The sequence below is a fragment of the Tubulanus polymorphus genome, chromosome 4 (genome assembly GCF_964204645.1).
Source record: "Tubulanus polymorphus chromosome 4, tnTubPoly1.2, whole genome shotgun sequence".
Taxonomy (NCBI): Eukaryota; Metazoa; Nemertea; class Palaeonemertea; order Tubulaniformes; family Tubulanidae; genus Tubulanus; species Tubulanus polymorphus.
Genome location: NC_134028.1, coordinates 19807777 through 19829735, shown reverse-complemented (window position 1 = coordinate 19829735; position 21959 = coordinate 19807777). Strand labels below are relative to the sequence as shown.

Sequence of the window (21959 nt, the reverse complement as noted above, 5' to 3'; positions counted from 1 at the left end):
CAACTATGCGCATTTTCAGAATTGGTTTTCGATCTTGATTCGAACCAGAAATCTCGCGAGGACCAACAGAATAGTCCATTCCGCACAACTCGACGTATCCCTGACCTTCCAACCCCGGCCATGGGCTGCTAGATTTGATTTTTACCCTGAATTTGAATTCGACCAATCGAAATTACTAAAAACTGTATGAAAATGGGTTCAGAAGCTAGTTTCTTTGACTGGTGTCAATTCAGTTCATGACGCATGTTAATCTTGATACTCTCGATTAGGCCAATGCATTTAAAAAAGGTCGAATATCCACAATAGAACGCTATGATTATATAACAACCACTATTAACAAATTTAGAAATGCAAAGGGGAAACTTCTCAATTTCAAAGAATTTAGAAAAAAGATGAGACGTTTCGATTGGCTATAACGTCGTCGCCGTGTGTGACAGGACGATTGAAGTCTGATTTGATTGACAGATCTGTGACTCAACCCTATTTGTCTCTAAACTATCATCTGTTGTTATGGTTCATTATTCAGAACAATTTCATCGATTACGGATTATATTTATCGGCGCCTGTTTGGTTTTATCTCTCGTTCTGAAAATAACTGACCTTTCCGAAACACGTCAGTAGCCGTATAGACATTATATTCCCGGAGCGCGATCAGTTATGAGTAGAATCCTGTAATTGCTCGCTCCCTCGCTCCCTCCCTCCCTCGCTCCCTCCCTTCCTCGCTCCCTCCCTCCCTCGCTCCCCCTCCCTCCCTCCTTCCCTCTCCCCAATGACTGTGTAAAGCTCAGTTGCTATATGCTGCAGCTATCACAGTCAGAATAGTTTTTCTCGATAGATAAAAAAAAGATCTCTTCGAGTTTCTCATTCCTTTTGATCTTCACCAAATGAGGCTTACGCCAACATGGAGTCGAAAAATGACTTAGTCGACTTGTAGAGACAGAGAAGATGAGATGGGAGGGGGAGAGAGAGAGAGAGAGATGCGATATGAGGCGAGAGAGGGGCGATTAGCTGGGAGGAGAGGGAGAGAAATGGAGGAGATGAGGATCGATAAAATGAGAGGAGGGGCACGGAAGGACCAGGGAGAAAACGAGTATCATGCTATAGCGAAACCCCTTAGAAATCTACCCCAAACTTTCTTATATCAACGCTCTAGAGGTTCATTTGGATGATGATGATGATGACGATGACGACGACGACGACGACGACGACGACGACGACGACGACGACGACGACGACGACGACGACGACGACGACGACGACGACGACGACGACGACGACGACGACGACGACGACGACGACGACGACGACGACGACGACGACGACGACGACGACGACGACGACGACGACGACGACGACGACGACGACGACGACGACGACGACGACGACGACGACGACGACGACGACGACGACGACGACGACGACGACGACGACGACGACGACGACGACGACGACGACGACGACGACGACGACGACGACGACGACGACGACGACGACGACGACGACGACGACGACGACGACGATGATGGTCTAAAACCCTTAAAAGTGGGCGAATTGTTTTTATTCTGATAAAAAAATGCAGTTAATTTCCGGGCGACATTTTCCATCATAGTTTCATGTGTCTTTTTTCTCATATCCGCAAAAAGAAATGGTATATTTTTGTAATACGAGATTCATTATTTTATTTTCCTTATACGAATGAACACCTAGTTTGATTTCACGAAATTGATGAATATATGTTTTTCCGATTTATTTCCAGACCAATGTTTCGAACAAAATGAAGCTGCCCTAACGTGTGATAAACATTGTAGTTATGTTATTGGTAAGTTATCGATTTTAGAAAAGAATTCCTCTTAAAGTCGTGGGAAATTAGGCTAAAAAATGATATCACGTTTGTCCTAGTCGGTGGGTCATTTTTGAAAACCGCAATAAAATTTGTTATCAGTTCATTTCTATAGTTGTCGGGTCTGTTCTAGTTAGCTTGATCATGATTAAAATATGTATCCATGGTAGAAAGGCAGCTGGCCGGGTCAACTTTTAAGCTCAGCAAAAAGGGGAAACAAGGTATCATTTTTAGCCTTATATCAACCGGCGTGATCATTTTCCCTGCGTCATCCTCGGTTCGAGTCCCCGACGAAACTGCTTTTTCTCTCGGATTTATACGATCCAAAATCCGTTCTGTGGTCAATTAAACTCGATGAGTATTTTGTAACATAAAGTTTTTATCGTTTCATGATTTAGGTGCTCAATGTAATGAGGAAATTCGCGAGAACGTAGTTTGGGAGCGCACGAAAGCCGATGAGGTCGCAATGGTACCGTGTCCAGGACGCGTTTTTACTGATCTTGAAGATAATAGTGAGTATTTTAGCAATCGATATCAAAACCGTTAGAAATCATACCAACAGGCGTAATCATTCTGGCTTCAGCGAGGTATTTGGTTCGATTCGGTATTTGGTCCGTAATATTTCTTATCGATTATTTTCAGCCTATGCAAAACGGGCGTGCAGCAAAACGGAAGACAACGAAGGATTCTGGGAAAATCCGCAAATCGAAGATTGCATTTCTAGTAAATATTTCAACATTCAAAAAGACATCCAACGTTTATTACACAGCCGACGAATCAAGGAGACGATGATTCTCGAATTAGCGAAGGATTTAGTGAATCTAACAGCTCTAGATTCAATCTGGAATCCGATTGATATTTCATCTATTATTCATAGTATGCATTTTCTCGTACAAGCTCAGGTACGTGTCTTGACGTGTCTACAAGTCACCGTAGCACCCAGTACCAATGTTGTCCGTTATCAAGATTGATTGTGGGGTTAGAGTTAAATAACCATCAATGTTTGAACTAGAGGTTTTGATCTTGAAATAGGGATTGACCCAATTATTTATCTAATTGGTAGATTTTGTTTAATTTTGTTTTGATTTGGTGTCGTGCCGGGAACGAAACACGGGTTTGATTTCGAAATCGGAAATTGAAGTGCAGATATATATTTTGCGATCGGCAATCGAATTGCTTTTATTCAATGGGAAGTCGCAGTTACGGCAGTTGTTTCATCTAGTGAAGGACTGTGGAACTGGGTCCTGTGGTATCGCACTGGATGGCCTTAGAATATTGAATAAACATATCAAAACGAACCCATTTTACTCGATCAATTCTATGAAATCCCTATTTTTGACTTGTAATTTCAAACAAGCTTGAATAAAAACTTTCGAATATCTAAACCTGGTGCCTGCGCCAAAGCTCGGGGTTGAAACCCTGGGGCCGGTTTTATAGTTTGGTGTTAACTAACCCGGTTAGAGCTGATACTGGCCAATAAACCCAGACCCTGGAGTTAGGAAATTGGAAAGGAACTCTTCAATTAACTCAATTCGGAGTTCTGAGATACATGAACCAAACGAATCTGAACATGCTAAATGGTCCTCATATAATCGAGTTTTTGTCTTGCTGTAATCATGTCTGACAGTTGTTTCTATTTTCTCGTCTAGGAATCCACTCTTACTGATATATCATGGACTGAAGGTTTAATCAAAGTTGCTAGAGCCGAAGACTTTTACCCTTCATTCGAACAGACTCGACAATTCGCTCAGGTACTCATAGTTTGAAATGATTTAAAAACGCTCGTAGCTGATCTATGAAAATAACAATAACCCTATTAGCCGAAGCCTCGACTCTTTAGATACTCATGAACCAATCGTAGCAGGACTCGAACCTGTAACCTCCAGTATGCTGGTCGAGCATGCATGGGGAACATGATTTGGGAAGTTTGGTGGTGTGCCTGATCAGCGTGGTGACTTATTGTGCCATGGTGACCGGTCACGTGGTCTGACTTATTCCTAACTATCTACAATATGCGGTATCACTAGAAGCTTGTCATGGATGAATGAACTAGGTTAAGGTACTGAAGAATGAGGGATTTGTTTAAGAAGGACCAGTCGCTGGTTTGGAAGGGATCGTAGCTCAGTCTGAAAAAAAAAATTTTTAATGTGTTTGTTTTTTTTCGAGACGACCGAAAGACAAACGCCGGCTCAGTGTACAACAAACAGCGGTTCTGTGAAAAAGTCAACAGTATAGTAGATCATAAGCGAGGCTGGTAGTGGGTGTTAGGAAATCACTGAAACATTGAACAAAGTATCATATCGGAAATTTATACAAACACACTTAGTTCTTAACTTCTTGAGAGCCATTACCTGTTTAAATAAGGAAATTTAAACCGATCAATCAATTAAACAACGACTTGAGAAAAAATCAATGAAAATAACAATTTTTGTTGCTTTCCATCATTTTAAGGTCATGCGTAGCTTTACTTATTGCACTAGAATTGCACTAGAAAATCTATTACATTTGCTTTCAATTGAACTGACAAAGTATTCTAAATGATTAATTTTGATTTCATCGGTTGTAGCCCGTACTTTGAATATGATATGCGGGTGCTGGGTTCGTTTAAATTTGGTTGGAATTGAATGGGGGAAGGGGGCTGGACCTCGGGAGATATTGAAAATGTAATGCTCATATGGCCTATAAGCGATTCCCGTCGATATGATGACAAATTGAGCACCATATGCGTATTATGTTGAAATGTTTGATTTAGCTTGTAAATCAGGCCATTTTGGTGCTTCCAAACTTCATAGGTATCTGTTTTCGGCATTCCACTGTTTTCAGTGGTTTCACCGATTTCCCAATACCCTGTTACTCTTTCGATGCTAGTATTTTGTTGATTACAACATTAAGTCCTTGGACGGGTTCTATTCTAGTTACCTCAAATTCTCTAATTACTAGGCTTTCTGACCATACCTCACTACTTGTAGCTTTTGGAAAAGTATTCCAGAACGGAAATGTTCCTAAGATGTAGGTATCCCCCATCTCACCAGTTGGAATCGATGCAATATTGACTGTTTTGAATGGTTTATTTCCAGTTATTAGTGCGGTTATGCGATGAAGTTCTTAACGAGCGAAATGAAGCCGGTTGGAGATTCATACAACCACGTGGAGCCGAGGGCGACCAGTTACTCAACGTCATGAAACATCTATTAGATCTAATCGCCAAAAGTTTCATGTATCATATAAATCTAGGAGATATTAGTCACACAGAAGCGTTCATCAGTAAATTACACCACAACATAGGTAAAAATGTCACGAGTTATTGAAACATGCTATAAATCAATGATGAATGTAATGAAAGAGAAGTAGTCAAATACTGTAAAAATGCAAAGCAAAAATTCTAAGGTTTATTGAAACCGCATCGTTCTGGCCGTTTCTTATTAGCTATCATCATATCAGTCAGATGGAACGTCAATAAACCTCCTAAATCATATTTTTACTCTTGATTGTGAGCCTTCGCTTTCAAAGACAGCAATATCCACAAACATGAAACATTGAAACGACTGGTGCACCGGATTCTGTTATGACGATATGTTTTGTATTTTTGTTTCAGCTTTTAAAATAAAAACCTATAAAACTCGTAATATCGAGGGCGTCGCGTTTCCCGATATGATCGATATACAAACATTAGGAATGGAAGATCGATATGGAACTATAGCGCTCCCTAAAGACGCGATATTAGATTTAGGAGTCAGTTCTCTTCCAGGTCAGTATTTATATCATCAATTGTAGCTGCGATCACAATGAGACGATTTGGCCCGAATCAGACGCCATTCTCTCGCGATAATTTTACCCATATTCCTTGTCAAACAAGCATGGCCCTATTTGCTACCAGTGTGTGAACAGGTCAAAAACGCTCGTTTAAGATCGCGGCTTATTAAGTCGTTTAAACTCATCAGAGAAATTTGAATATTTTCCGCCGAAAACATTTTTTCGGTTACCAGATTCCTATCATGGACCCAGTTCCATAGTCGTCGTTAAGAATTTCACTCGGAGTTAACTCATTGAAAATGAGTTCGAGTAACTCCGAGTTAGAAATTGGTTATTTCAAAATGTTTAATCAAACTTTCAAATTCAACGACGAAAACTGCGGAAATACACTGGGTCCTGAGCTGTGGAACTGGAAAATGAGTACTGCGCAACTAAATCCGTAACTATGGAAGTTGGCATTAAACGGTGGAACTAAATCCTGAACTGAGGAACTGGGCCCTCGTTCGTATCTTCAAGAAATCTTTTGAAGTGTTCTTTAACTAAATGGTGTCAGGTGTTTTAAAAGTTTGTTAACTACGCTTGTGCCTTTGGAATGTTTCACCCGATCGAAAATTTCGACAATTGTAGATCAGCCCTTCAAACCTATCTTTTCATGTAAGATGGTTAGCCTCACTTTTATTGTGTATCAATTTTTTATGCAAGCGCCTTAGAGCAGTATTTTATTGAATAAGGCACCCAATATGATAAGTAATGTTAACGATGACAATGAAAATGATAATGATAATGATAATGATAATGACAATGACAATGACAATGACAATGACAATGACAATGACAATGACAATGACAATGACAATGACAATGATAATGATAATCATAATGATAATGATGAATAATTTTGTCTTTGATTGTAGAGTTTTTAGTGATCTCAACAGCTCGTTATATAACGATGCCAATGGTGCTACCTAACCACCTCCCGTAAGTAACATTCAATTAACCCTACTCTTTGCAGAATTGAATTGATTTCGATAATGGTTGATGTACCGGTAATTCGTTTTTCAGTAAAAGTAAAGAAGACAATTTAAATTCAGCATTATTCGCTTTATTTATACATCTCAAAGACGATAGAATACAGAACCTATCTCAACCAATCCAAATACGTTTACCTTATTTAAAAGTAAGTATTTAAAACACCTATTTCATGTGCGCCCATATTGGATCTCGCGAGATATGCGCTAAGCGGTAGTAGCAAAACGTGATCTCGCGTAATCCAAAATGGTCGTCGTTTAAAATGGAACGATAGTCACTGCTAGTACATTTTAACCATCATACGTTTAAAATCCACTTTATACAGAATTTAAAATATCAAATACGAATTCTATCTATCAAGAATTGAAATCAAAATACATGACGACGTCTCGAACTCTCACTAGATCATCGTCAGGTGATTAATCTTTTAGATTCTGTATATGATGTTTTTTTTAAGTTACTATATCTGTTCTCCACGCCAGAGTGTGCCTATTCTACTTTTATGAACAGACCAGTTATTCTAAAAGTGTACTTTAATTTCATCCATCACTACGGGTCGAGTGATATGAAACCAGTAAAAATCTATATCTATAAGTATACTTAATTATTGAATTGATTTGTTTTTTTCAGACGTTTAACATATCAAACCCAGAATGTGTTTATCTTGCTCATGGGAACGGGTAAGTTACTCGTTAGAGACACGTGCGTAATCATTCTTTCCTCGCGGCGGGGAGGGATAAAGTGCGAGTGGGTCCGAGTGGGCCAAGTAGATATATTTCTACTGATGTATGGTTGTAAATTCCGAATGCTGGTCTCTGTGGTTGATGATGAAACTTATATCGAATCTGTTTCTGTTCGACTAACAAAGCCACCGTTGCAGCTGATGCGACTGCTGCAGCTATCGCAGCTGCTGTGAGTGGTCATCGCTGGATATTTACTCGCTGATTGGTTTATACAGACTCGTGCAGAAAAAAAACGAAAATAATGATGTATTCTATTGGAAAGACTCGGTGAGAGCAGTGAGAGCTGGTGAGAGTGGGAGAGAAGAGTGCATTCGAGTGGTTGCTCGGTAATCAGTCTTACTACCCCCCGCACAGATTGAATTATGCGTAACTCTTCAAGCAAATATAATTCCCTTTTTCACGACACAAAAATATGAATTTATCCGAGATAATATTGTATCAATTGACCCGATACAGCCGTCGACTAGCGCGCTTAGCAGAATATCGAATTTCATCTACCTGACCTTCACCGAAAAACGATGATTGAGAGGGGAACACTATCTAGAATTAAATATTTATCTAAAAGGGGAGGCCATGGTTATGGTGATGTGGGGAGGGGCGAAGCACTCAAAGGGTTCATATTACAGAGTTATTCGTCCTCCCTCGGCAGGGATTCGAACCTGATAGCATCGCTACACTCAGCCACGGCACGAACCCATGCCACACCAGACCGGGTGCGCAGGCACATGCGCAGCTTTGCCGCACGAAAACTTGCGGCACCAATCAGATTGCTCTTTAAACAATCGCTGAGGTAAATTTCAGGGAAGAACTATAAATGGGAAAAACCCGGGCTAAGATGAAACGGGATATCTGATCGGCTAATAATGACATCATCTAAGCTGCGCATGTAGCTGCGCTCTCGGTCTAGGGTGGCAGAGTTTCGTACCGTGGCAATCTGGTTCGAATCCCTGCCGGGGAGGATGAGAGTTCTTATACGCGATATGAATGGAGGAATCCGTAAACATCATTACTATTAAAGTCGATTTGCGGCTTTTCTGCATAATCTAGAAAAAATTGATCTCATCAGTTAAATAGTGCATGTTTGTGTATTTGCAGGTCGCGTGACTGGAGTTGGGATCACGGTGATTGCAGTTTGTATACGAGCGACTGGAAATATTCGCAATGTACCTGTCGACATCCGGGACTTTTCGCCGTCACTACCGATATGTATGACGTCAATGTACGTTGCATTTTTGCTCGTAAAGCGAGAATCTTCAATCTAAATCTAATTTCATTGAATACTTGTATACATTTTTTACTGGAATATGTATTCAATATCAACTCGGTGAAAGTTGAATTAATTAGAAATTGATTGGAATAATTATGATTGAATATGCAGTGATTTTGCGTAATATAGAACATTTATTGTATATTCATGTTTTGCATTCAAATTTTCTGTATTCTTGTATTCTTATTTTGTAGTGGGACAAAGGCGAAAAACCTAATACATTAATGGAAATACCGTCTTATGTTGGATGCTCAGTTAGCGCAATTCTGTGCCTTACGTCATTACTAATGCTAGTTTATCTGAGGTAACATCAGCTTATACCCCGTCGACTCCATTAACCGCCCTTCCAACTCCACCCGTCCATCCGAAAAAAAACTCAAATTCGTTTAGGCGTCATCAGATAAGTCGGCATATAACATCAGTAGTTTCATTTTGTATTTGCAATTCAATACTGTGTAAGTCCTTTTTGATAATTCGCCATAACGACCACCCAAACGAGTTTGTAATGCAGTCAATATCAGATGCGGAACTGAGCGCCCGTCAGCTCTGCCAATAATGCCTACAAATTGTGTCATGAATGGGAACCTGCGGCCTCCTGTGGCAATCGAGGATTCCATGGCATGCGAGCATCCATCGGTGCGCTAGTATAGTGTTACTCGGTCATCCGCGTCGATTTCGTTTGCATTTAGATTCAACCTGAATGAACTTTTTCTTAAATTAACCAATCCGACTAAAAATGTGAATTTAGGCCTGTAGTATACGTATTTGGTAGGTGTCCTGTGATAAAATATGTATTTAAGAGTCTAAAAATTCAGGTAAAAGTTCTTTGAAATTGGAATAATTTTGACAACGTAAGAATACGAATGCGAATATCTATTACACTACAACAATTCCCATGGTATATGGAGGAAAAACAGTATTTACAATTATTTACAAAAACAGGCGATAAAAGTATTATGATTAAAGCATAACAACGTTATTTACAACATACTATTTACATACTACCGGAGGGATCTATATACATCTAGACCTATTTTGATACATTAGCCAGCTTAAAAGTTGGATTTTTTGAAACATCAAGGTTCCGAAAGGTATTTGAATTTAGGTACATAAGACTCAGCGCTCGTCGCGCCATCTGGTGGGATAGCTGGTGTTGCGGGTTACCTATCAAGACGTACTCAATAGCTATGAGAATAAGATTGCTTCTTTGAAACTTGTGTGTACTTTCCCTCCGAAGGAGCACCAGCACTAGCTCGATCTCCGGGCTCCGAGTCTAATTGAGATTTTTGTTTTTATCATACAATCTCGAGAAGAGACTGACACAGACAGATATTGTATGAAATATGATTGATCGTGTTTTTATTCCTATCCAGGACGTCATCAAACACGGCGGCCATTCATAAGAATTTTTCACTATCGATCGTCTGCAGTCAGTTATCGTTCATGTTCGGTATCGATCGCATACATCACGTGGTAAGTATCACGGCAGCCTCGATCTGGCAGCTTGTCATATTCAAAAATGCGAAAAGTTTATTTCATTTAATTCAATAGAAATTTGAAAAAATTTCGGAGTGGGACTTTTTGAATTTATGGCAAGTTATTAACAAGAATTAAGTTGTATTCAAATGACACAAAATGAATAAATCGTATTCGAACTCAATTGCTTTTTTATTTTCATAGGTAGTATGCCAGGTGTTCGCAATCAGCCTCCATTATTTCGTATTAGCCGCGTTTTCTTGGTTAATGAATGAAGCGTTTAATTTGTACATAGTTATAACGTACGCTGCTCATTCGCACGGAGAACACACCGAGTCTTCCATGTGGAGATATTATTTACTAGGCTGGGGTAAGTTCTCGATATCCACAGATAGAGGCATTATTATATGACGTATCCATGGGTTACGGGTTCGAATCCTGGTGGCAGCGGAGTTTCTTGCCTTTGTCACATCTCTTAGTCGGGAAAACAGAAATCCTTATCCGGCCCAAATTTCTATCTAGACCCCGAATAAAATCTATGACGGCCCTGACCACCTTCGCCCTTAGCACACGCGACTCCACCCTCTGGTTTCTCTTGAACACATGGTAATTATCTAGAATTTCGTGTGTAATAAATATTGACATTTCTGATGGCAATCTCTATCGAAAATAACTGACTATTATGATTATACAGTGAGGGGAGGAAGCGTGTTTGAGTCGAATCCAAATGGCGTCTTAATGATTTATAGTAATATGATAGTATTAACTTGCCGCTTGGCTCTCTACGAGATCTGTATCTATCGCGAGATGGACGACGCGCAGACCACCAGCTGCTGCCGCTCGTGGTCTGAATGCTTTCAGATTACAGATCACAATCTTTAAAAGCCAATCAATAATAGGTGGTTGGTTTAAGAAATCTGACACACACGCGCCGGGTCAATATTGTGGTCATTTTGGTCTGACCTGTAATTGTCTTACACCAGTTATAACCATTAGATAGCGTCCGACGTCTGAGCTCATATATGTGGCTGGCCGACTGGCTGTTTGGTCGGTTAAAATTGAGGCTGTCTGGTCGGCTGGATGCTGAGACCGTCTTTATCAATCCCATTTCATACCGATTAAAACTGGGTTTTTTTTTTCAAACACTATCCAAACAATCTTAGTACATATTATATGAATTTCATATGAATTATCAAAGATTTGAAATAACTGAAATATTCTTTTTCTAAGTAGCCGGTTCCACGGTTCAACTGTAGAATTAAGCTTTACAAAGAACTGTGGAACTGGAACCTCGAAACCGTTAGGGAATAAACTGTTTCTACAAATCTACTGTGGGTTTTTATTCGTAAACTAAAAAGAGATTTATATCAGTTCACTACAGTCATGTGGAACTGGGTCGACGTGTAGCACAGGTACACCCATCTTCCAAACCTGTTTCACTAATCAAAAAGTTTCCCAATGAAATGAAGAGTCTTCTGTTTCTATAATCATTCATATTCGCTAACAGATGTGTAAGGTTAGTTCTACTCAGATATCAGATCGTCTTCAGAAATTCCCCACACTGTCAAAAATAGTTAAATATTAGTCCTGAACCTCTTTGTTTGAGTATATAGCGCATCCTGGAGGGCACGGAACGCCCGAGGATCAACCCTGCGGTAACTCAAAAATGTCCCTAAAAACCTTACAGTTAATCGGAGCCCGAGGCTCAGCGTGACTTACTATGAATTATTTCTTTTTGTCAACTGCCACAAGAATCTTGATTATTAAAATGATATTATTCGGTAATTTATTCAGCCATCTGTCCGAACCGAGACACGCATTATCACAGTTTTATCACTTTTTGGATCGAACTATTTCCCCCGGAAGCGCGAACTGCCCCGAAGGGGTAACAGTACCTTTAGAAATGCCACCGGAATAGACCCTTTGTATGACACCGTGTAAACCATATCGCTAAGCAATAAATATTTGTATCTGGGAACATCAGCGAGCAGTTTGGACAAATGTTCCTTAAAATTAACTATTGGAGCGACAATGCAGCTTGAAAGTTACGCCAGTTTTCCACTGGTTCACACTAAGCCAGAATTTGATCGCCTGTGACAGACAAAGTTAGAAATGTCCATGAATCGATGTTCTTCCTTATGAAATATTCTGATAACTCTTTTTGAAAATACATTTTAACCCTGCCCTGGATCGATATGTTCTGAAGATGTCCAGATTAGCCTGAAAAAAATCTATTATCATAAGTGCGAATCTGATATGTCACAGCGTATTAAACACTCGGTCAAATTGATTTGAACAGTACCGTTGAGAAATTACAGAAATCACAAAGCCGGAACATTAAATAAAGCAATATTTCAACCAAGAAGGTTCCTACCCCTCCTTCCAACTAGCTGCTTGAACAATCTGTTTAACCGAGATATAATTGATATTGAGTGAATGAGATATGAAAAATTAACAATTTTGTCTTTTGCTGAAAAGATTACTGAACGGTTCGGTGAATCAATTGCCTCCGTGTCAAAAACAATTTACCGGTAGAAGGGTCGCCAATATCGGCCCGATGTCAGAGAATGTACCGTTAAAAAAGTCGAAACTTCTAAAAATCCCCAAAAGTTTGCATATGTTTATTGGTTAGTCTCTTGTTTAAGAAATATAATCCGAGTTTAAAGTGAATATATTATCAACTATATATAGTTAACTATATTTACTGTTGTACATATTTCAGTTATTCCTGGAGTATTGGCAGGCGCTTTTGTCGGAAGCCATTCTCACGATTACTATGCTCCTGATATGTAAGTTTCTGTCTGAAAATATCTCAAATACAAATTCAAAATTCTGTAATTTCCATAATGTGATGATGTAATGTGTGTAGGTGTTGGATCGCTTGGGAACACGTTTGGTTGTTTATTGGACCCGTAATAGGAACGATCGCGGTAAGTACATAAATCTAATTACTTATCGTCGCTTAACTGCAAACTCCTCGGTCCAGTTTCACACGAAGGTACAACATCTAAAAATAATAAACCGAACCATGAATCAGTCATGTAATCTTTTTTTGTGTAACTGGACCCTTCGTAATTTATGTATTTCATCAGTGAAATAATGAAAATTCCGAAGCTCGTTTTTTGTCGATTCGTTTCTTTATCTCTGGAAGGATCATCGTCCTCCAAAAAGTGCACACTTCGCGTCGACATTTTTCTTAAGAACGAATTTGATGCCAAATCTGCCTCAGTGAGAATGTGTCCATTCTTTAATGCCAAATATTCGTTGTAGTTCCATGATTTTCTTAGTCTAAACAATAGCGTCACGACAGACTTTGTTTTACGCTTGTTTTAACTGTTTTCATTCTGAGCAGGGCCAAGCGAATTTGTTATTCAAAGAATCGTTATTGTCAACGAAAACATTTATGACAAATACATAATTATATAACGATATTTAGTACAGAGATGACGGATAACCGTATACAAAGACAATATAGATATTAGATGTAGTAGTTCTTTCTAGTATCCGGGCTGGAAGAAAGGTATTGATAGTATCTGTAGAGTCATGAATGAACAGACTCACCCTTTACTTAAACTCTATATAAGTACTGGTGAAGGATGTTAATGTTACGTAAATTACTTTAAAAGTCTTACGCATTTGGAAATACTTGGATCACTGCGTACATTTCTCGGAATAAATCGCCCCCGTTCGTCTCTGTAGAAAGGGCAGGTTAAGAATACGTTAATAAACCTTGGAATTAAATCAAATCAGTCACCACTTCACAGTCGGAAAAATAAACAAATTCCAGACGATTATTGAAACATTTTTAATTGCCGCCGAGTCTCATTTCATCGCAACGTCACCGAATATTTCAATTCGGCTTCATTAAAGTTATCTGCATTTCGAAATGATAAAAATCAATAAATAACCGCATCGAAAAACGACCTGCTATTGTCACGTGACATGGATATTGACAGTTTTATCAATAACAGTAACATCCGGGTCATTTTTACGCTGAGATTGTTTAATGAATCTGTCTCACCCGGTCTCCCCCGCTCTCACAGTTCTGTCACAACCATCCTCAAATTACTCGCGTTCGACACAATTAAACAGTTTACAAATCAAAATCCTGAAGCCATATTAATCAACGGTGACGTTTCACTTTCAATTTTATCTCGGTTTCAATTTTAGTATCGACTCGCGCGAGTAAACATCACACCAAGCTGTCGTCGGAGAGTAAATACAACAATCGGTATTAATCCGTGAATTTATCGTCGCCTTCTCGACGAGAGTAAAACCGACGTAAATTCTGAATCGAGATTAATTTGATCCCGAGAGTAACTGGCCGCTAGTATTTCGTATCATTAGCTAAACGCAAACATAATCTCGCAGTATAACTGTTACTCGCGAGAGTGAATATTATCGATTCTCCCATTGAGAATTGTCGCATACGGGAAGAAGAAGATCGGAGCTGAAAATTTGACATTCGTTATTTTTTCATTTTGCGTTCTCGGATTGATTGTTTGTGATGGAATCATTTTCTGTCGCTGCCAATTGATGCTTTCCATTTCGGTATCAGCTGTAAAAATCTTATTGAAAGTTGTACTTTCGTATCGGGGTTTTAGAGTTATTGATGGTCGCGTGTGACTGTGTGTAAATTCTATATGATTATGGCAGCGGCAATCTATTTTTTTTCATCCAGTAAATTATATCCTAAAAGCTAGCAACAGGAGAGAGAGAGAGAAAGAATGAGCGGCTGAATTAGAGAAAATCGTCGAGAAAAATATGTGGAAACACATTTCGTCAATGCGAATATGATATATCCGAGATAAGAGATTGAGATATTACTCGATAGATTGATCGATACAGAAACTGAGATGTCACTCTGAAAATAACGAGTTGTCGTTCATTTCGCATTGAAACGCCATTCTAGTAAAAGTTCGGTTATCAAATTTTTAAAAAATCGACTTCACATTAATTTTCATTCATCTTATTTCCGGACATAAATAACACGCAAGATGAAAAGTTCTATCGCCACGAAATCTATCGATTTCAGAAAGTCGTGACAGATTTGAGGAGGTTCGATTTGGTCTGTGTAATAAAGTAAATTTGAATTGATTACAAATCGATGATAATAGTAAAAATTCTGACACAGAAATAAAAATGGCCGCCGTGGAAGCCATGATAAGTTTCTGTGATGCGGTAGATTTATCGATTGCGAGTAATCATGTGCAGTGAAGCGTGAAGTTTTTCAATGCGAATTCATTTATTAGTGAGAGCTCGCTGTGACTGCTGTGACTGCGCCATCAGCAGCTTAATCTAATCAGCTAGGACTAACAGACTGAGTGGACCTCGGGTCAATTTATACAAATATCAACAGAACGGCGGCAATTTGTGAATCGTACCCGTTTAAACGGGATGAATTTGACACTGTGGACCTCGACTAATAATTCATCTCCGACTCAATCAGTTCATATTCATTCGTCCAATATGAAATCGCCCCGGTTTTGTTTGTTCGGCTGATTGCTGCTGGTCGTCGTGTTGATAGAAGCGGTCGCTGCATGAACACCGCATCACGCTTACAAGTTAACGACCGCTAATTCATCAAACACCAGAACCGGTGTGAGCACCGATAGAGGGCACCCTTGTTGCGCTGCTGGCAAGAATGTCATTGCTGTTGTCTATTGGTCAATACCGCAATGTTAAGATCGCCCTTAGCAATGCTGCTGGCAACAATGTAATGAAACTCCTAGCAACCCTGACCTATGCCTTAATCATATTTCGATGAAAATGACCATACGACCCACGGATTACATTTCACCACTGACTAAAAAACACAAAATATTAACCTTATTTCTATTGTATATTTCAGATTACCATACTAGTATTGATATTCACTGCCAAAGAACATCACGAAAGCTCATATACAAAAAATGAACAAGCAAATAAAGTGATTCTGTAAGCGTCCCCTTCTGTTTTCTATTAGACTGAATGGGTTAATGTACCCTGAAGTCAGGTTGAATAATGATGTTGAATAATTTGTTCGTATTTTCTAGTATTCATTCTAAAGCTCTATGGACGCAGGTGATACTTCTAACTATAGCATGGGCTTTTGCGTTTGTATCAGTGAGGATGAGAGGATCTATACTCAAATATCTCTATGCTATGTTCAACTGTTTACAGGTACGAACAATTTCCCATCCTCGAAAAATTCATCTCCTTTAAAAAACGGATTTTGATTTTTTTTCCCTTTAAAATTACTAAACGATATGTAAATTGACCCAGTTCATCAGTACTGAATTAAGAGCTTACTCCGAGTTAAGTCAATTTTCAATGAGTTAACTCTGAGTTAAATATTAACTTACAACTGTGGAGCCGGGTCCTGAACTTTAAAATGTAAAAGATACTTATGCATAGCTTTACAAAATTAAATCTGCAAAATAGATTAAATGTTATTCATATCATTTTCTTTCCATTACAGGGTGCATTTTTCTTAGTGTTTTATTTTCTACTGAACGAAGAGGTAAGAACCCATTTTTTGTATCTAGTTTTCATAATTCAAAACCAAAGAAACAGACAGAAGATCAGTGAGATAATCTTTATAGAAATTTCACAATGCATCAACCACGCGTCAACTTAGATCTCTACGAGACAGAACGCATTAACATACGCGGCGTTAAATGTGAACAAGTTCACCAGAAGAAGAGGCGCTCCGATTCTAAATGATCCATTCATTCATCTAGCGTCGTTTCGCGCTCAAGTTATCAATAATGTGACATCTAAAACCAGGACTCGGTCATGGGCCGTCGGATTTATGAGAAATTCGCGGATATAATGACGCGTGACACGTGACTGTCTCGTACGATGAAGAACAATCATCTATTATATAAAACTATTTTAAAAATGAGTACCCATCGGGAACTTTTTATTTTACGAATCCGAAATATCCCGAATCGTCCATAAAAAATATCAAAATACACATATATCTATCAAAATACACGAAAATTAGCTTTTTTTAATAAAAGCGCGATTAATCAATTAATGTAGTGAAACAAAGATGCCTCATTTCCGTGACTCTGTATTGATATATCTAAGCTTGATGTTACATTTTTTGGGGTAACCAAACCTTTATTCGTAATAACCGTTGGTGGAACAGTATGCCCGTGTTGTGACGATATTATAGAAAAACCCACACTGATATAACGAAAGATGAACCCCGAAAATGTTCCTTGGAACTAATAGTTTATTGATTGGACGTCCAGACTATAATAACCTAATAGTCATCATTGTACTGAGTTACCTAATGAAATATTTTTATATGTCAAGAAAAAAGATACGAATTAAGTAATTAAAAGTGAAGGGTATTACAACATGAAACAAAAACTAGACTTGACTTGTAATATTAAGACTTTATTGTCAAAGTATTACAACTTTTATGACAAAATTAACATAACATAATATCATACTCATTTCACACATGGCTCGTGCTATAACAGTCAAAACCTTCGGATAGGAATATCATAAAGTGGAACAGACTGTAACGACAATATCTTAAGTTGAACAGACTGTCCGCGAGTAAATCTTAAGCCTCGACTAGTGGTGCATTAATCCTCGTTTATGTTGATGATTTGTTAATGACTTTAAGACGACGACTTCTGCTGCTACTGGAGACTTAGTCTTTGTGGCCGAGAACTAGCTCTATTGAATATGACAGTATGGTCGGTTTTATCGGACAGATGGGCTAGTTGAATGGCACATATTCCCTCTGGTATTCACCATCCACTCTCCTTCTCAAACTCGCGCGTTCTAATTTGTCATTGCTTTCTTATAGTTATCAAACGAACTATGCGGTCGTGGCTGCTCAATTAAAACGAGCATATATTTTCATGAATAACATTTTCCGCTCGGACGGCGCCCAATATCTAAACATCGCGTCAAATGAAAGACCCAGTCTCGCCCGCACTTATAAAATGTGTACCGCCTTCCACCACGCGAAGAGAAACAGTCACTCGGTCAGAGATATCAAACGAGTTGATTTTGGATGGTGAGTGGAAACTTGCAAGACAGGCACCAAATAGATATGATATTTTGTGCTGTCTTTAATGACGAATCGATAGAGGATGATGCTTAAGGCTTTCCGTATAGTCAACGTTCAATTCGAAGGGACAATTCTAGAGCCGGCAACTCTAGAACCGGCCCGTAATGACCGAAAATATTGAACCAGATTCTTTTACACTTAATGACCAAAAATATTGAACCAAAAACTTTTAAACTGACTTTGAAGGCCACTTTTAGGGGGTTCGTTCGCTACCCCCGAACCCCCACTCGGCACGGGCCTGCAACGGCAGAACAATAAAATATCCCGCCTTGCGCTAATTTGAGATGATCGAATTTAACAGCTTTTATAAAAAAATCATTGCAGAACTAAATTTCTAGAATTTGCACAACTATCGAAGACTAAATGGGTGCAGTTTGACTCAGCAGACATCACAGCGACATTCATTGTGTAAAAAGAGCATTCAATGAAACAATTCAAATCTGAATAGATTCCCAGTGGAACTGTGAGACTGAGGATATGTGGACATTGACACGTGTTTCCGTAAATCTCAGGTTATCCAAACATCTGTATATTTGATTAAGTTACATGAGAAAATCTGTTAAATCGCGCATCAACGCATCATAGTCACGTGCGTCATGGCGTCACTGACACGCGTCATAGTGTTATAGTCACGCGTCAGTAATTATAGCAGGGATTTATATAATCCGTCCGCGCCAGGCGGCGGTATTCAGTCAGGCGGCGGTGCCGAGCAGTTGATAAAGATAGCTTTGATTTATCAGCGATTGAAATACACAAATATGAAATTCTGTTCGTATTCAAAGGAATATCAGAGATATCCTAAGATGTATTTTTCAAGACTTTTTTTATCATTGAACCTTTGTTATTACTTGGAGCGCGGATCTACCGTGTTTTCATCACAATTTTCGACAACAACAAATTTCCTTCGTAATGAGCGTCTGGATTTTCAATGTAGTAACTTGTTAAATCTGGGGTAAAGTAATGTTAATATTAATTTCTAATCTCGTGATTTGCAGAAGAAAAGTTAAATTCGTCGCAGTTTTCACTCCTATTTTAATTTTTTTCTGCAGTCCTTCCGAGGTTCTATAGAAAATACTCAAATGATTTTCTTTCCTGTCCCCTTCCTTTTTTTAAATTCATTTTACAAAAATAATCCTTTTTTCTTTTTTCCCTTCTCCCTCGAATTTTTGTTTTTAGAAAATCCATGCTCCAAGTAATCAAAAAAGCCGTATTTCAAATGTATGATAGGATATATGGTAACGGCTGACGTAAGAAGCTGCGTAGGTCGAATTCCTGGTCAAATGAACATAAAATGAGGAATCATTTGTAGATATTTTATCGTCGGCTACTTTCGATATCTGAGATATAATTCTTATGAGATATCGCTGGAGCCATTTCCTCTAGATGAGTTTTATCATTTTACTATCTATCGTGTAAACAGCTGTCCACGCATAAACCGGGAGTAAAAGTGGACACAATACACCCGGAGTATCTCTGGTCGTAAACTTTTAAGTATCCGTGGACATACACTCTGGCAGTATCTGCGGACATCGTGGATATCGAAAATACAAACCCGGTACAACTTGGACGATGGTCCGGCGATAAATTTTACGATTCACACCGTTAATTGACGATATATTTCGTTGAGACGCCGTGTCAGTTCTATCCGGCGTGTACGTCATATACAAATGACGCCGCGAACAGTGTTGATGATGGTATCAAATTTTATTGGATTAATTAGAATTTTCTGGTGAATTTGTTTTTTGTCCAGAATAACGCGAATAACTAATCAAATATCTCGGCGAGTTATAAACCGATGTTGACATTGCGATTTAGTCTTCATTACACGCCGAGAATAGAGAGAGTGGAGAGGGAGAGGAGAGATAGCGCCTGTCACTGCCGATAACCAACGTAACGAACCGTAACAGAAAACTGTCAATTCTTACTAATTGAACTCAGCAATATTCAGTTTGTCAATGACGCCTTGTATAGAATTGAGGGTTAAAGGTGAACGTGGCTTCACATTTCTCATCTTTCTCACTGATTTCATTAGGAAATAAAACTCTTACTCGACTGCGTAAAGTGATATTAGCGAGGCGGGTAGCATCGCACGTTCGGTTTCAATAACTCCAGCATCAAATATAGAAGGAGCCACTGATATATGACTGTCAATACTTTTCCCCGTCATCTACTTTTTCTGGCTATAGGGGGAGCCCTCTACCACCAAACTCCTCTAACTATAGGTGGAGCCACTCGTCAATAAATTCATGAGAAGAGAGTTTCTTTCTATAGGGGGAGCCACCACGTGAAACGAAACGTCATTTAAACCGCCATCACATCTTCTATGATAAACACCCCCACATCCACTAAAATCGGCATGGCTTTGACTGCGAAGGACTAAATAACAATATTCGAGGCTGTGTTCGGTAGGCCTTAAAACTATTACGACGTTATTTTCTATTTGTATAACAGGTACGAGCCGTTTACAAAGCACATCGGAAGAAACGCAACTTAGCGCTACAAGGTTACGAATACGGAGAAGGTGAAGGGGAAGATGACGATTCCGATGAGGATGAACGATCAGAAAGTGATCGTTCGATGCTCGTGCAGCAAGATCAGGTAACTCGAAGGGAGGAAGGGGTCATAGGCAAAAGGCCGGCCCCAGGGAAGGTGGGTTCGAGAGAAATAGCTTTACCAATCATAGTAGAATCCACAATAGTACTTTGTGAAAACGCCTATTTGAAGCGGCCATCCTGGATCACGCGAGAGAATGCGAGATATGGACAAAATTCCAGTAGTTAAGCTTAACTTGTAGCCTAACTGCCTGTATCTGTGACGGTCGCTTCACGCATAATTGGCAATTCATTTCAAAACAAATTATTAACACATTCAAGATTCGCCATTTTGTTTTCATAGGATGGCGATATCGGAAACGAGGTCGTTCGAATCGTCACCGGAAGTACGTCGTCGACGCCAGTATCCAATCGACGCAAGAGTAGCAGCAGTAATGGCAAAAATGGCGGACGAAACGGCGGCACAAACGCGAAACGACGTAATAAATCGCAAATCGAAGCGAGCAGCGATGAGAACTCTGATTGCGAAATCATGATTACTAGTGTATGATACATAGCTGTCAATCAAATATATATAGTAGGCGTGGTCTTACAGTTTGTATACTGCTCAACAGGATGCGCCAGCATGGCGCACCGGAGTTAAAATGGTCCAGAAAGAACTGATTATACGCAACCCAGTTCTAAAAGTGGCTGTGGACTGGATCCAGAACCGTGGAACTTGCGTTTCAAATCAAACAACGCGTGGCTTAAATTGTAAAGGAAAAATAGAGCAAGAAAATATTTGTTGAAATAATCTGGAAATGGTGAATTGAAAACTGAGCTCAAAGCGCAATACCTGTAACGAACATATCATCAGTTATATGTAAATAAATTAGTTAACGATGTATTTCTTATATTAGTTTCAAATGCGGATAACAATGAAAATAATTATGATAAAAGATAATAGTGATAATTATATTAATTATAATAATAATGATAACAATAATGTACGCATGAAACACATGTTAAATGTTGATGACTCAATCAATGCTCACATTGTTTTGTATAAGAATATTCTTACGTTTTTTTGGGAGGGGACGGAGAGTTTGTTAGTCGCCCCTACCATACTATCAATACTTTTGAATTGCGATTATTGCATTCTTGCTTGATTCTTATTGCGTAAAATTTATATCGAATAATCTAATGTATTTGATATTTGCTTTCCACCAAATCGCATCTCCTA

At 39.0% G+C, this 21959-nt stretch overlaps 1 protein-coding gene across 1 annotated transcript in view; it reads left to right on the top strand.

Moving 5' to 3' along the window:
• LOC141904383 (adhesion G protein-coupled receptor L3-like) overlaps positions 1–21287 on the top strand; it is a 28661-nt gene extending 7374 nt beyond the window's left edge. Inside the window, exons 3-22 of the mRNA XM_074792968.1 lie at positions 1757–1819; positions 2239–2352; positions 2483–2742; positions 3490–3591; positions 4918–5125; positions 5436–5588; positions 6508–6571; positions 6656–6770; positions 7253–7302; positions 8461–8584; positions 8827–8936; positions 10006–10105; positions 10313–10478; positions 12831–12897; positions 12978–13038; positions 15960–16045; positions 16144–16270; positions 16569–16610; positions 20637–20783; positions 21081–21287. Of these exons, the coding sequence (XP_074649069.1) occupies positions 1757–1819; positions 2239–2352; positions 2483–2742; positions 3490–3591; positions 4918–5125; positions 5436–5588; positions 6508–6571; positions 6656–6770; positions 7253–7302; positions 8461–8584; positions 8827–8936; positions 10006–10105; positions 10313–10478; positions 12831–12897; positions 12978–13038; positions 15960–16045; positions 16144–16270; positions 16569–16610; positions 20637–20783; positions 21081–21287 (2366 nt within the window). The remainder of the gene's footprint in view (positions 1–1756; positions 1820–2238; positions 2353–2482; positions 2743–3489; positions 3592–4917; positions 5126–5435; positions 5589–6507; positions 6572–6655; positions 6771–7252; positions 7303–8460; positions 8585–8826; positions 8937–10005; positions 10106–10312; positions 10479–12830; positions 12898–12977; positions 13039–15959; positions 16046–16143; positions 16271–16568; positions 16611–20636; positions 20784–21080) is intronic.
• Positions 21288–21959: the final 672 nt, after the last annotated feature.